The sequence below is a fragment of the Ranitomeya imitator genome, chromosome 2 (genome assembly GCF_032444005.1).
Source record: "Ranitomeya imitator isolate aRanImi1 chromosome 2, aRanImi1.pri, whole genome shotgun sequence".
Lineage (NCBI taxonomy): Eukaryota > Metazoa > Chordata > Amphibia > Anura > Dendrobatidae > Ranitomeya > Ranitomeya imitator.
This window is the reverse complement of record NC_091283.1, coordinates 715102853-715119024: the sequence shown is the minus strand read 5'-3', so window position 1 is coordinate 715119024 and position 16172 is coordinate 715102853. Positions and strand designations below refer to the sequence as shown.

At 40.7% G+C, this 16172-nt stretch overlaps 1 protein-coding gene across 2 annotated transcripts in view; it reads right to left on the bottom strand.

Annotated features, from left to right (window-relative positions):
• CDHR1 (cadherin related family member 1) overlaps nt 1-16172 on the bottom strand; it is a 298449-nt gene that overhangs the window by 263695 nt on the left and 18582 nt on the right. For both annotated transcript variants that reach the window (XM_069753136.1, XM_069753137.1), the window contains exons 3-4: nt 1360-1505; nt 1166-1216 (exon numbers count right to left, since the gene is read on the bottom strand). In XM_069753136.1, coding sequence (XP_069609237.1) covers nt 1166-1216; nt 1360-1505 — 197 coding nt within the window. The remainder of the gene's footprint in view (nt 1-1165; nt 1217-1359; nt 1506-16172) is intronic.

The window sequence follows — 16172 nt, the reverse complement described above, 5'->3', positions numbered from 1 at the left end:
ATGTTGGCATTGTTATACTGATTAAAATGATACCTTGGGTGAAGAATTCCATCTTGTGGTTGTTGTGTAATCATTGTTACAAGTTTTCAGCTAATGAAATGCCCATGCTCCAAGGCAGGATGGTAGGCAGATCTTATCTTCCTGCTCTAAGCCAGAGAAGTCAAGGAAACACCTGCCCACAAGCCACCCCGAAGCACAAACAGTCTCTCTGTCTCTATGATGAGGAACATGTTTGTTCTTCGGGGAGGCCTGTGGGCAGGTCTTTCCTTGTTTTATCTGGCTTAAGCAGAAAGATAAGACTCTGCCTACAGTGCCGGCCTGGAGCATTAACTGAAAACTTCTAACACCGATTACACAAGAACCACAAGATGGATTTCATCACCCGAGGAATCATTTTGCTCAGTGTAATAACGCCAACATGACAATGCCTATAGTTTACTGATGACAGGTTCGCTTTAAGTATGAAAGTAGAAGCAAGTTGCATTATGCATACCAGGGTGAAAGCGGATGATTAAAGATTGAAATTTATTGCAACATGTTTAACTCAACATAACAAATACAATATATAAATAATTTATATTTTGTCAGATGTTCACAGCCATTAAAATCAAGATAATGCAGCTATTCTGACTTAAATTTTCCAAGTAATTACACCAGCCTACGCAGGTTAGCGATATCTATTAAGTAATCTATGCCGTTTGTGTTGTGAAGTCTTTTGAAAGATCCATTTTAGGTTTATTCCACAGTATCCAAGTGGGTACATTTCATGTATACTTGTGTTAATAAACAAGCTGACATTTGTATCAGTCACTAACGAGAATACAAACAAGTCGAGACAATAGTTTTTTTTAATGCATAATGCAATAAAAATACCATTTTAGTAGCTTAGAATAAAGGAGGTTAAGATTGTACTTGTGAATGATTTTTCTGGCTTTTATTAAGTAGCACTTCCCATTCATATCTATCCAGAAGGATTTCTGCTATAAGTAGTTTTTTGCTGTAAGTTACACCACTGTCTTTTGCAAATTATAGCGAATCTGTCAGGCTAAAGCTGCTAAATTTGTGAGTAACTCAGTGATGTAAATGTAAATACATTTAAACTGGTACAAATTGCATGATGCTCATCCCCCACTTATTCTTAGACTTATTAATACATTACCCTTACCTTGTTTATTCCATCTGAAATGCTGACAATTGCCTCAATCTCATCTTGTTTCTGTAAATTACAAAAATAATTTATGACAATAAAACTTTAGGGAATATATTTTACTTCTATGTAACACTGAATGTGGATAAAACCTATGAAATTTTACGACTGAAAAGACACAGTCATATATACAATATATGTCAGAAATTTACCTCCCGGTCTAGTTCCTCAATCACAGTGACATTTCCACGGATAGAGTCAATGGAAAAGTAGCGTTTTGATCCAGGTTCAAAGGTTAGACCATATATGACTGGGTGGCCTTCAGGATCTGTGCCATTCAGCGTGTAGATGTATGTACCTGCATAGAAAAAGTGACATGTCACCAAGCAGGCAAATAGCCAACATAAGGTTACATTTACACCTTTAGCTAATTAATATTAGTAGGAATTACAACAAAGGTCAGACATGCACTTGCCCGGCAGTAATTTAAGGTTTACACAGTTTTTTCCGATGAAGCTAACGTTAAATTATTCTGAAATACACTATATACATTGTTAATGTGGTAAATTACTATTTTATCTGCAAATGTCTGGTTTGTAATACAATATCTTCATAGGTGTATAGAGGCCCATTTCCATCAATCATCACTCCAGTGTTCTTATGGGACTTTGTGTTTGCTAACTGTGTAAGAAGGCTAATGGATAGTAAGAATACCCTTGAAAACCCTTGTGCAAGTATGCTAGCACAGCTGAAAACAGTTTGGCTGAATAGAGAACCTATACACCTGACATTCCTTTGATCTACTAAAAACACAACCTCAAACCTTATGCAGAGGCTCGACGATAAATTACAATGAGATATTATGTAATAAAAGTTCAATTTTTATTTTAAACATTCAGAAATGTATAGTTCAAACTCAGGAACATACAAAGAGTGCAGGAGCATTGGGACATGAATAATGGAATGTACAGGAAAAATTGCATCTAATACATACAAATATAAAGAAAAAGCACTAAAAATGCAAAAACAATATGAAAAAAATGTATTTTGATACTTTTCAGATAAACTGCATAGTGCATATTGCAAGTATTAAAATTTGTTCATAAGTTGTGCATGGTCTTTTAACCTAAATGTAATAAGTGCTATTAAACAAATAAAAAAATGAAGCTCATGTGAAGCTCGTAATATTAGAAAAAGTGCAGTACCTGAAAAGTGCTGAGTGTAAAAGTGTCCCTGCTATCTAACGCTCTCACCCCGACAGCGCCATTTCCCTTCATGCTTCTTCCATGGAACACGCCCCCAAGGAAGAAGCACGAAGGGAAATGGCGCTGTCGGGGTGAGAGCGTTAGATAGCAGGGACACTTTTGCACTCAGCACTTTTCAGGTACTGCACTTTTTCTAATATTACGAGCTTCACATGAGCTTCATTTTTTTATTTGTTTAATAGCACTTATTACATTTAGGTTAAAAGCCCATGCACAACTTATGCACAAATTTTAATACTTGCAATATGCACTATGCACTTTATCTGGAAAGTATCAAAATTATTATTTTTTTCATATTGTTTTTGCACTTTTAGTGCTTTTCCTTATATTTGTATGCATTTTTTCCTGTACATTCCATTATTCATGTCCCAATGCTCCTGCACTCTTTGTATGTTCCTGAGCTTTAGCTATACATTTCTGAATGTTTAAAATAAAAATTGAACTTTTATTACATAATATCTCATTGCAATTTATCATCAAGCCTCTGCATAAGGTTTGAGGTTGTGTTTGCAGTTATAAACGATAGACGTTTTTGCTTACAAATTTTGGACTGTGTCGACTTCCTTTGAGCTAGTTGAGAATCTGGAGCATAACATTTGTTGGTTCCACTAAACTCTCAAAATGGCCAGAAACAAAGAACTTGACAGTCTATTCTTGTTCTTAGAAATGAAGGCTATTCTATGCGAGAAATTGCCAAGACACTGAAGATTTCCACCAAGGGTTTGTACTACTCCCTTCAGAGGAGAGCACAAACAGGTTCTAAGCAGAGTAGAAAGAGAAGTGGGTGGCCCCGCTGCACAACTGAGCAACAAGACAAGTACATTAGAATCTGTAGTCTGAGAAATTAACTCCTCACAGGTCCTCAACTGGCAGCTTCTTTAAATAGTGCACTCAAAACGCCAGTGTCAAAGTCTACAGTGAAGAGGCGACTCCAGGATGCTGGCCTTCAGGGCAGAGTGTAAAAGAAAAAGCTATATCTGAGACTGGCTAATAAAAGGAAAAGATTAATATGGGCAAAAGACCACAGACATTGGACAGAGGAAGAGTGGACAAAAGTGTTATGGACAGACAAATCCAAGTTTGAGGTGTTTGGATCACACAGAAGAACCTTTGTGAGATGCAGAACAACTGAAAAGATGCTGGAAGAGAGCCTGACGCCATTTGTCAAGCATGGTGGAGGTAATGCAATGGTCTGGGGTTGCTTTGGTGCTGGTAAAGTGGGAGATTTGTACAAGGTAAAAGGGATTTTGAATAAGGAAGGCTATCACTCCATTTTGCACCGCCATGCCATACCCTGTGGACAGCGCTTGATTGGAGCCAATTTCATCCTACAACAGGACAATGACCCAAAGCACACCTCCAAATGATGTAAGAACTATTTAGGGAAGAAGCAGGCAGCTGGTATTCTATCTGTAATGGAGTGGCCAGCGCAGTCACCAGATCTCAACCCCATTGAGCTATTGTGGGAGAAGCTTGACCGTATGGTACGAAAAAAGTGCCCATCAAGCCAAACCAACTTGTGGGAGGGGCTTCTGGAAGCATGGGGGGAAATTTCTCCTGATTACCTCAGCAAATTAACTGCTAGAATGCCAAACGTCTGCAAATGCTGTAATTGCTGCAAAGGGAGCATTCTTTGATGAAAGCAAAGTTTGAAGGAGAATATTATTATTTCAAATAAAAATCATTTTTAGAACCTTGTCAATGTCTGGACTAGATTTTAAATTCATTTGGCAACTCATTTGATTAATAAAGTATGTGTTTTCAAGGAAAATACAAAATTGTCTTGGAGACCCTAAACTTTTCAACGGTAGTGCATGTGAATGTTCTCTTTCCCAGGCATCCTTAACATATAGACACATATTGCTACAGGTCTAATGTGCTAGTAGGTAAATTCAGACCTGATTTACACCTGCCATCATTTTACACCTGCCATCTTTCCTGTTCAGGAAGTCTTCTATTTCTATTTGCACACATGTGGTAGACAGCCACTGATCTCCCGGCACGGATGGTCTCAGGTTTATTTTGGTGAGCAAAGTTTTCTTTTCCCTTTTCCCCTTTTCTATATCTTTTTACTCCATTTGGAACACATCAATTCTAGCTGTAAGAGCTCGCTCCCATTACCAATTAAATTGGACAAATGCAACCCAACTACTCATCGGATTACATTCGTACCAATTTAATCCTATGCTTGTGTTCACAATTGAGTTTTTTCCTGCTCCGATTGCGATTGGACTGAACAAAAAAACTTGCAGCATGCTGCAATTCCATACAAAATTCGAATTGCACGTAACCATATTAGTGAATGGGTGCATGTCAAAATAGAAAACAGATCTGAAGCCAGAAATCTAAGCCAAAACAGCTAACATAAGTAAATCTCTTAAAATACCTTTTAGGCTGTCCCTGATATCCCTATTCCATCCTATATTGGAAAGAAAAGGCAGGAAATAAGATAGATGAACAGGTGCTGAATGCTAAAACCCCAAATAAGACTGCAACATCTGTCATCCTTATGTTATTTTTGATAACCACCAAACCAAAAACAATTAATCAAAGAGGGGTAATCCTCTGGGTGGGCGCACAGGGGGAGGGAGGCGGGAGCTGACTGGGAACTTTATTTTAAACACACACAAAAAAAACACCTGATTTTTCATTCCTTCTCTCCAGCAAGCGCTGCTGGGAAGAAGGAATGAATTCTGGATTCAGCACCCAAAGCAGGGGACAGCGCTTAACTCTAGCGCTGTCTCCTGCACGGTGCGTGTGGTACCCAGTCGGCACACGGACAGCACGTGGACAGCATCCGTGTGCGGTACGTGTTTACACGGACCCTTTGACTTTAATGGGTCCGTGTGATACGTGCGCTCCCACAAACACCGACATGTCTCCGTGTTTTTCAAACGGACACACGGTCTGTGAAAACACGCTGACATGTGCAGAGACACATTGATTTTAATGTATCTACGTGAGTCAGTGTCTCCGGTACGTGAGGAAACTGTCACCTGACAAACTGGAGCCACTGACGTGTGAAACCGGCCTAATAACTGTGTCTGCAGGAACATGGTCTGATCATACCACGGCTCCTGGGCAGGGGAGGATGCAAAAGAGGATACAGACATTACAGCATGTAATCACAGATGACTCTTTGCGTGCAGTAAAACATTTCACTGCCTGTCTTTAAACAATGATTTACCTCAAATAATAAATCAGGTGTGATCTCTGCTCTCATGCCTGTATCCTCTCTTTTGTGTTCTCCCCTGCCCAGGAGCTGTGGTATGATCAGACCATGCTCCTGTACAATCTGGCACGGCCATTACACAGTACACGGCTGTGGCACATTTATAAGATTATCTCAGCATAAGGACATTTTATTTAAACACATCCAGTTGTGGAAAAAACTTTACGGCTATGTGCACACGTCGGAATTGCCGTGGAAATTTTTTTAGTGTGCGAGTGAAATCGCAGCATGCTGCGATTGTCACCGACACTCGGCCGAGTCTCGGCTCACTCGCACCTATATAAGCCTATGGGTGCGAGTGAGACAACGCACATCACTCAGATATCATCCGAGTGATGTGAGTTATACGCTGACCCCGGCAATGGAGGAGATGGAGAAATTAGTTTCTCCGCCTCCTCCACAGCTGTGCTCCGATCCTCCCTGTGCGAGAGGCTCGAAGCACAGACACATGACACTCGGCTCCCACTCGCAGCAGAGCAGAAGCCGAGGGTCACTAGCATATCACATCCACTGCTCTCGCATCGGATGCAATACGGTAGTGTGGCTCCAGCCTTATGGTGCAAAAAATACGGTAATATAAGAACTATAATGGGAGCCGTTTGGTTTCAATTAAAGTGTGCAGCATGTGGTGGATACCCCAATGGAAACTATACAGACCCCATTATAAATAAAGAGATAAGGATACGTATGATTGTTTTTAAAGAAGCACTCCTTCTCCTCCTCCTATCAAAATTGATAGCCTCTTAATATATTGGAATCATCATATTATATAGCACAGTGTACTTACAATTAATCATTTTGCCTTTATACCCACCTAATTATTCCCTTTTCCATTAGGTCTATGATATCACATGAAGAATAACTGACTATCGGAATCCTTCTAAGTCAGGCCCATGTACATTTGTATTTCATGAACTTAAAACTCCCAATAGGTCCTTAACAAGTATAAAGAGATGCTGTGAGTTTCAGTCATTACCCGACCATACAGGAACCACAGTACTGATGATGAGAAGTAGTGAGTATCAACAAGTAAACATTTATATTCAGGTACTTTATGGATGACCTCTTCTCTCTTCTCTTCTTATTCCCTCTTCTACAGCACATCCCGACATTGTGCACTTAAAAATGAGAGCGTTATTAAAATGCCCTCTGCATAAAAATATCTGTCCATACTATTCCCTAAATAAGCCTCCTATGGTATATGACCTCCACATTGCCTGCCTTAATCCTTTAACCTCATGAGCTTTTTTCGCTTTCGTTTTTCGCTCCCCTTCTTTCCAGAGCCATAACTTTTTATTTTTCCATCAATATGGCCATGTGAGGGCTTATTTTTTCCAAACAATACTATTGGTTTTACCATGTCATGTACTCGAAAACGGGAAAAAAATTCCAAGTGCGGAGAAATTGCAAAAAGGTTCAATCCCACACTTGTTTTTTTATTGGCTTTTTTGCTAGGTTCAGTAAATGCTAAAACTGATCTGCCAATATGATTCTCCAGGTCATTACGAGTTCATCGACACCAAAGATGTATAGGTTCTCTTTTATCTAAGTGGTTAAACTAAATTCCAAAATTTGCTAAAAAAAAAAATTCTGTTACCTGTAGAAAATTTTTCGTGATCTCGGGTTGGGTGAGGGCTTATTTCTTTGCGCGCTGAGCTGACATTTTTAATGATACCAATTTTGTGTAGATACGTTCTTTTGATCACCCGTTATTGCATTTTAGTGCAATGTCGCAAAAAAATTCTGGCGTTTTGATTTTTTTTCTCGCCACGCCGTTTAGCGCCGTTTAGGGTAGAAGGTGCCATAACTCGATCGCCTCTGCTAAATAGAGGTGATGCACATATCACCTCTATGTAGCTGAATTACAGCATTGCTATGAGCGCCAACCACAGGGTGGCGCTCATAGCAATCCATTATCAACATCCATAGAGGTCTCGAGGAGACCTGTGGCTGTGATGGCAATGCACCGATGTCTCTCGATCATTTGACGGGGGTCAGTAGTGCGTGTAATTCCGGCCCGGTGGCCGGAAGCTATTCTTATATTGCCCTGTCAGCGTTTAACAGCGGCATTTAACTAATTAATAGGCGTGAGTGGATCGCGATTCCACTGGCGCCTATTGCGGGCACATCAGCTGTTAAAAGCAGCTGACACATCGTGGCTTTGAGGTGGGCTCGCCGCCAGAGCCCATCTCAAAGCAGGGGATACTGCCAGCTGATGAAATAGTATGTCAGCTGGCAGAAAGGGGTTAATCAGCTACACCCACCACATTGTCTATTATTATCAGCTATCACTGCTACACCTTCCATTCTTATGAACCACGACTTTTAGCATGGCTGTTCCCACTCTAATTTTCCTTTACACTCATTATATCTCCACACTGCCCCCCCCCCCCCCAGCATTATCCATTCTGGGCCCCTTTTCACACTGTGCCCTCATACTGCCCACCATGTTGTCATCAAAAAACTGTATGCCTCCACACTGTATGATGGTGATCATAGTTGTCCATACATTGTGATATCCACTACATCCCCAAATATATACAATGATGTATACCCAATGAACTCCATTCACCTCACTGACATTAGCACGAGCGCCATGGGAATGTTCTCACACTCGCACTGACATCAGTGAGGTGAACGAAGTTCATTGGGTATGAACTCCGCACAACTTACTCGAGTCACCACGTAGCATTGAGCTGTGCTAGCATGCACAGCTTACTGCCTCTGCTGGCTGGCATGCTGAATGCTCACATCATTACTTGAATTTTTTCTAAAATATGCAGAGTAAAATACTCACCAAAAATTCATCCTGGAAATGTAGCCTAAGGCTATGTTCACATGTTCAGCATTTTACATCAGTATTGGTAAACTAAAACCAGGAGTGGGTGAGAAATACAGAAGTGGTGACGTGTTTCTATTATACTTTTCCTCTGATTTTCACACTCCTGGTTTTGACTTACAAATACTGATGTAAAATACTAACCAAATACTGGACATGTTAATATGGCCTTAAAGGTCTAATACACACAAAACTTTTTTTTCTCCTAAAAAACGATTCAAAGAGATTTGTAAAATATTGCAGAACTTTAATGGCAGGCACAACAAAACATTAGGCATTAGCAGAAATATATGGCAGATGAGGTTTAACAATGATAAATGTAAGGTTATACACATGGGAAGAGGGAATCAATATCACCATTACACACTGAATGGGAAACCACTGGGTAAATCTGACAGTGAGAAGGACTTGGGGATCCTAGTTAATGATAAACTTACCTGGAGCAGCCAGTGCCAGGCAGCAGCTGCCAAGGCAAACAGGATCATGGGGTGCATTAAAAGAGGTCTGGATACACATGATGAGAGCATTATACTGCCTCTGTACAAATCCCTAGTTAGACCGCACATGGAGTACTGTGTCCAGTTTTGGGCACCGGTGCTCAGGAAGGATATAATGGAACTAGAGAGAGTACAAAGGAGGGCAACAAAATTAATAAAGGGGATGGGAGAACTACAATACCCAGATAGATTAGCGAAATTAGGATTATTTAGTCTAGAAAAAAGACGACTGAGGGGCGATCTAATAACCATGTATAAGTATATAAGGGGACAATACAAATATCTCGCTGAGGATCTGTTTATACCAAGGAAGGTGACGGGCACAAGGGGGCATTCTTTGCGTCTGGAGGAGAGAAGGTTTTTCCACCAACATAGAAGAGGATTCTTTACTGTTAGGGCAGTGAGAATCTGGAATTGCTTGCCTGAGGAGGTGGTGATGGCGAACTCAGTCGGGGGGTTCAAGAGAGGCCTGGATGTCTTCCTGGAGCAGAACAATATTGTATCATACAATTAGGTTCTGTAGAAGGACGTAGATCTGGGGATTTATTATGATGGAATATAGGCTGAACTGGATGGACAAATGTCTTTTTTCGGCCTTACTAACTATGTTACTATGTTACTATATATATATATATATATATATACAGTGGGGCAAAAAAGTATTTAGTCAGTCAGCAATAGTGCAAGTTCCACCACTTAAAAAGATGAGAAGCGTCTGTAATTTACATCATAGGTAGACCTCAACTACGGGAGACAAACTGAGAAAAAAAAATCCAGAAAATCACATTGTCTGTTTTTTTTAACAATTTATTTGCATATTATGGTGGAAAATAAGTATTTGGTCAGAAACAAGCAATCAAGATTTCAGGCTCTCACAGACCTGTAACTTCTTCTTTAAGAGTCTCCTCTTTCCTCCACTCATTACCTGTAGTAATGGCACCTGTTTAAACTTGTTATCAGTATAAAAAGACACCTGTGCACACCCTCAAACAGTCTGACTCCAAACTCCACTATGGTGAAGACCAAGGAGCTGTCAAAGGACACCAGAAACAAAAGTGTAGCCCTGCACCAGGCTGGGAAGACTGAATCTGCAATAGCCAACCAGCTTGGAGTGAAGAAATCAACAGTGGGAGAAATAATTAGAAAATGGAAGACATACAAGACCACTGATAATCTACCTCGATCTGGGGCTCCATGCAAAATCCCACCCCGTGGGGTCAGAATGATCACAAGAACGGTGAGCAAAAATCCCAGAACCACGCGGGGGGACCTAGTGAATGAACTGCAGAGAGCTGGGACCAATGTAACAAGGCCTACCATAAGTAACACACTATGCCACCATGGACTCAGATCCTGCAGTGCCAGACGTGTCCCACTGCTTAAGCCAGTACATGTCTGGGCCCGTCTGAAGTTTGCTAGAGAGCATTTGGATGATCCAGAGGAGTTTTGGGAGAATGTCCTATGGTCTGATGAAACCAAACTGGAACTGTTTGGTAGAAACACAACTTGTCGTGTTTGGAGGAAAAAGAATACTGAGTTGCATCCATCAAACACCATACCTACTGTAAAGCATGGTGGTGGAAACATCATGCTTTGGGGCTGTTTCTCTGCAAAGGGGCCAGGACGACTGATTCGGGTACATGAAAGAATGAATGGGGCCATGTATCGTGAGATTTTGAGTGCAAACCTCCTTCCATCAGCAAGGGCATTGAAGATGAAACGTGGCTGGGTCTTTCAACATGACAATGATCCAAAGCACACCGCCAGGGCAACGAAGGAGTGGCTTCGTAAGAAGCATTTCAAGGTCCTGGAGTGGCCTAGCCAGTCTCCAGATCTCAACCCTATAGAAAACCTTTGGAGGGAGTTGAAAGTCCGTGTTGCCAAGCGAAAAGCCAAAAACATCACTGCTCTAGAGGAGATCTGCATGGAGGAATGGGCCAACATACCAACAACAGTGTGTGGCAACCTTGTGAAGACTTACAGAAAACGTTTGACCTCTGTCATTGCCAACAAAGGATATATTACAAAGTATTGAGATGAAATTTTGTTTCTGACCAAATACTTATTTTCCACCATAATATGCAAATAAAATGTTAAAAAAACAGACAATGTGATTTTCTAGATGTTTTTCTCAGTTTGTCTCCCATAGTTGAGGTCTACCTATGATGTAAATTACAGACGCCTCTCATCTTTTTAAGTGGTGGAACTTGCACTATTGCTGACTGACTAAATACTTTTTTGCCCCACTGTATATATATATATATGTATATATATATATATATATATATATATATATATATATCCATCTCAATTAAAAAAAAAAGCCTAGAAAATAATTAACATTAGTGATGAGCAAGTGTGCTCGTCACTGTTCGTTATTTTCTCGAACTTCAGTGTGCTCAAGATTTTCGTTACTCTTTGGAGTAATTTTGATTGCTCGCAAGCAAGCTCGAGTCCCCGCCCCGCATGTTTGCCACTTGTTAAACAGCCAATGCACATGCGTCGATTGCCTGCCAGTCACTGTAATGCCATAGCCATCTTGGTTGTGGCATTACTGTAATTAGCTGGCTGCATAGTGTTATCGTGTCTATATAAGACCCATGACGCCATGCTCGGCACAGTGTACCAGCGGAAATAGGCAGAGCAGAGAGAGATGCTGCGCTGCTGATCTAGGGACAGAGTTTTAGCTGCTTATAGGCAGGGATTAGACACCATTAAGGGTATGTGCATAAGTTGCAGATTTGCCTGTGGAATTTTCTGCGCAGATTCTGCATCTCTTGGCAGAAAAAGCCGTTAAAAATCTGTGCATTTTTATGCGGATTTTCATGCATTTTTTCATGCAGATTTGTATGCGTTTTTGTAAGCTAAATAAAGATCTGTTATTTCCCCCCAAAAAAAGATTTGTGATGTCATTTCTTTGTCCAACCTCTTCTTTTACATACTCAACTGAATACCATATCATCACATACCATGTTATTATTATTATTATTATTTATTATTATAGCGCCATTTATTCCATGGCGCTTTACATGTGAGGAGGGGTATGCATAATAAAACAAGTACAATAATCTTTAACAATACAAGTCACAACTGGTACAGGAGGAGAGAGGACCCTGCCCGCGAGGGCTCACATATAATGTACACAAAACAAATATAAGTGAATATCTATAGATAGATAGCTATATCTATAGATAGATACAGTATACCTATAGATAGATAGATAATACCAAGGCTGATGTTTAGTAATGAACATAATAAAATGGTACATAAAGAGATAAATAAAGACACACACAAAATCTGCATTAAACGCAATATGTGTTTAATTTTAAAAAAAGGGAAAAAAATGGCTTGGGCTCCCGCGCAATTTTCCAAACCAGAGAGGAAAATCCGGTGACTGGGAGATGATGATTATAGCCCGGGAAAGGGATAATACCCATTGAGCTTCCCAGGCAATTAATATCAGCTCACAGCTGTATAATTAGCCTTTACTCACTACTAAAACAGGGGAGCTCCCCCAAAAATTACGTTGGGTCCCCCTATAATTAATACCAGAAAAAGGCCATGCAGTCAGCTGCGGGCTGATATTAATAGCCTAGGAAGGGACCATGTATATTGGCCCCCGGCTACAAACAACAGCTCTCAGCTACCCCAAAAATGGTGCATCTCCTAGATGCACCAATTCGAGCACTTAACTTCTCCCTTTCCACTGTCCTGTGGAGGTGGCACATGGGGTAATAGTTGGGGGTTGATGTCACCTTTGTATTGTAAGGTGACATCAAGCCTGGCTTAGTAATGGAGAAGGGCCTATAAGACACCTAAGACACCTATCCATTACTAATCCTATAGTTGTTAAGGGGTTAAATAAAGACACAGCCAGAATAAAGTATTTTAATGAAATAAAACACAACACATTTTCCCATCTTTACTATACAACTAATTCATGCGATGCCCTCGATCACCAGCAAAAAAAGATAATATAATAAACCAACACAAATACTCCCTATTCCGATGTAATCCATTTAATAATGAGTGTCCCATAATGATCTATCCTATTGAGCAATCACATTGGGAGACGTGACTGCTCTATAGGCCTCCCGCGATACACTGACAGGAGTTAATGGCTCCTGGAGTGCATCACTAAAGAGGTCACCAGAGTACGTGCTCTCACTTTATGGTATCACTGCATGAGAATTTTCACACACAGCATTGATGGTGACAGCATGAACTCAGGTGACCTCTCTCCCAGCGGCAAAGGCATACACCGTGGAGGATTACCTCCTGTCAGTACATCATCGGCGGTCCTGCAGAACAGTGACATCTCCCGATGTCACTGTTCTACACGGGAGTTAGTCATGGGACACTTGTTATTAAAAGGACCACGGTGGAAAGGTAAGTATAGGTTGGTTATTTTTTTATTTTTGTTACAGGAGAACGAGGGTGTCGGGGGCTAGGTGTTTGGTGAGTATGTACTTTATGTTGTATGTTGCATGTTTTTGTTTTTTTTTACTATATAACACATGCCTCATCTGATGGAACTAGTGCCCCTTCATCAGCTCATACTGTCACTGTTATATGTGACAGCATTCATAGCTGGATGGGAGCAGTAGTCCCATCAGACGATGCCTGCCTACACAGACTCGCACACACAGAGAGACACACGCAGACATATACAGACACCTTCACAGAGACAAACACAGACACGCAAATACCCGCACACACAGGGACACACGTAGACACATGCACACACACACAGAGAAAGACCCACACACACACAGGGATACATGCAGACACACACAAACCCTCACACACACACATACACTCATACCCCCGCAGATAGACGTGCACATACTGTAGTCTCCGCCCACACACAGTCTCCGCCCACACACTCTTTCTCCCCCCTATCTGCAGGATTTCTCGCACACAACTTTTTGTGGATCTGCTGCATTTCTGCATCCATTGAATCATTCAAATACGCAGCAAAACCGCAGGTGTGAAAAGATTTGCGGTTGCTGGATTTGACTGACTCAATGGAAGTTAATGGGTGCAGAAACACTGCAGATTCGCAAAAAGAATTGACATGCTGTGGAAAATAAAACACTGCAAATTCACGTGTATTTTTTTGCAGCAAGTGCACACCAATTCTCAATTTCACATTGACTAACATTAATTATGCACTTCACTGTGAATTTGATGCATTTCCACCGCATCCAAAAATGCTGCGGATCCGCATCAAAATCCGCAACGTGTTGACACAGCCTAATATTTCTGTCAACTGCAACAACAGCCCTTATTAGGGCTAATTATAGTCAATATTCATACTGGTGTTAGCAGCACTTACACTCCCTGACAGAAGTTATGCCGCTTATCCATGTTATGTATATAAAAGCTAATAACCTGACGTTAAATTCATCCATTGGTTGTATAAATTATTCTTTTGAAAGCTGAAACCCTCCGAAATGTGGTTTAGGTTAAGAAAATAAATTGACATCGATACAGAAATATTGATCAGTTAATGGACACAGAATGGTCAGATTTTGGCAAGACAAAAGTTTTTTCGCCCACAGAAAGTAATGTGATATTCAAACAAATAATTAACTTAAAATACAAATATATGTTGCATAACATTGGTGAATGAAGTTGTGGTGCTGTTAGAGTTATATTTAATATTTTGTGTGACTTCCATGAGCTTGAAGGACTGCATTCTTGCGGTTCAACAATGATTCATACAACTTATTAATGAAGACATCAGGAACAGCAAAGAACGCAGTCTTACATGCCTCCCAGAGTTCATCTAGATTCTTTGGTTTTGTCTTCCAAGCTTCCTCTTTCATCCTACCCCAAACATGCTCAATGATGTTCATGTCTGGGCTGGCCAGTCCTTGAGCACCTTGATCTTTTTTGCTTGGATGAACTTTGTTGTAGAGATGGATTTATGAGATGGAGGACCATCCCGCTGCAGAATTTGACCCCTTTTATGATTTGGAATATAAGAGGTAGCTAATACTTCTTGATATTTTAGGCTATTGATATTGCCTTCCACCTTGCAAATGTTTCGCACACCCCCATACTGAATGTAAGCCCAGACCAAGATCTTTCCACTACCAAATGTAACTGTTTTCTGGGTGTATTTTGGATCCATACGGGCTCCAGTAAGTCTCCTGCAGTATTTGCGGCGGCTGTGGTGTAATTCTACTGAAGATTCATCAGAAAAATCCATGTTTTGCCACTGTTCCAGCGTCCATCTGTTTAGCAGGCTGTGGGACTTTGCAAATGCCACACTTTTTTATTTGCCTTTTGTTTAGTGCTGGCTTCTAGGCACTGATTCGACCATGGAGGCCATTTCGAGACAGAATCCTATAAACTGTTCTAGTTGACACAAAGACTTGAGGTGACCAGGCCTGTTGGAGCTCTGCTGCAGTGGAAGAGGGGCTTGCTTTGAATTTTCTAAACAACAAACTTTCCTCCTGAGCAGTTGTCTTGTGGGATCTGCCGGACCTGGGCTTGTCAAACACATCTCCAGTCTCTTCAAATCTTTTTTGAATTCTTTGTACTTGACTCTGGGACACATTAAAGGTGTCAGCCACCTCTGCAGTGGATCTGGTCTTCAGCCTCTTGATAATCCAGGCTTTAGTCGCAAGGTGGATTTTTGGCATGTTGTCAGAGCTCAAGTTGCAGTTCAAGTGAAGGTCTGGGGTGCTGGGTTTCTTTTTATACACACACTAATTAACCGATCATTTACTGAGCACAGGTGAGGATGTAAACTAGGATTGGGTGCATTATATGACCAGGCGACAAAACTTTTGTCTTGCCAAAATCTGACCATTCTGTGTCCATTAACTGATCAATATTTCTGCATTGATGCCAATTTATTTTCTTCACCTAAACCACATTTCGAAGGGTTCCAGCTTTCAAAAGAATAATTTATACAACCAATGGATGAATTTACCGTCAGGTTATAAGCTTTTATTTACATAACATGGATAAGCAACATAACTTCTGTCAGGGATTGTGCTGAAGGGATAGTATAGGACAGGATAGGCTTAATTGTATTTCCTTTCTTCTTCAACTTATACCAAAGCCCTTCTCAGGGCTAATAATATTCTTTTTGCTCTTAATTCTGAAAATTGTTCTGAGCAAAGAAATATTACATGTCATTTATACTGCCCCAGTTGTGCTTTAAAATCATAGAGCT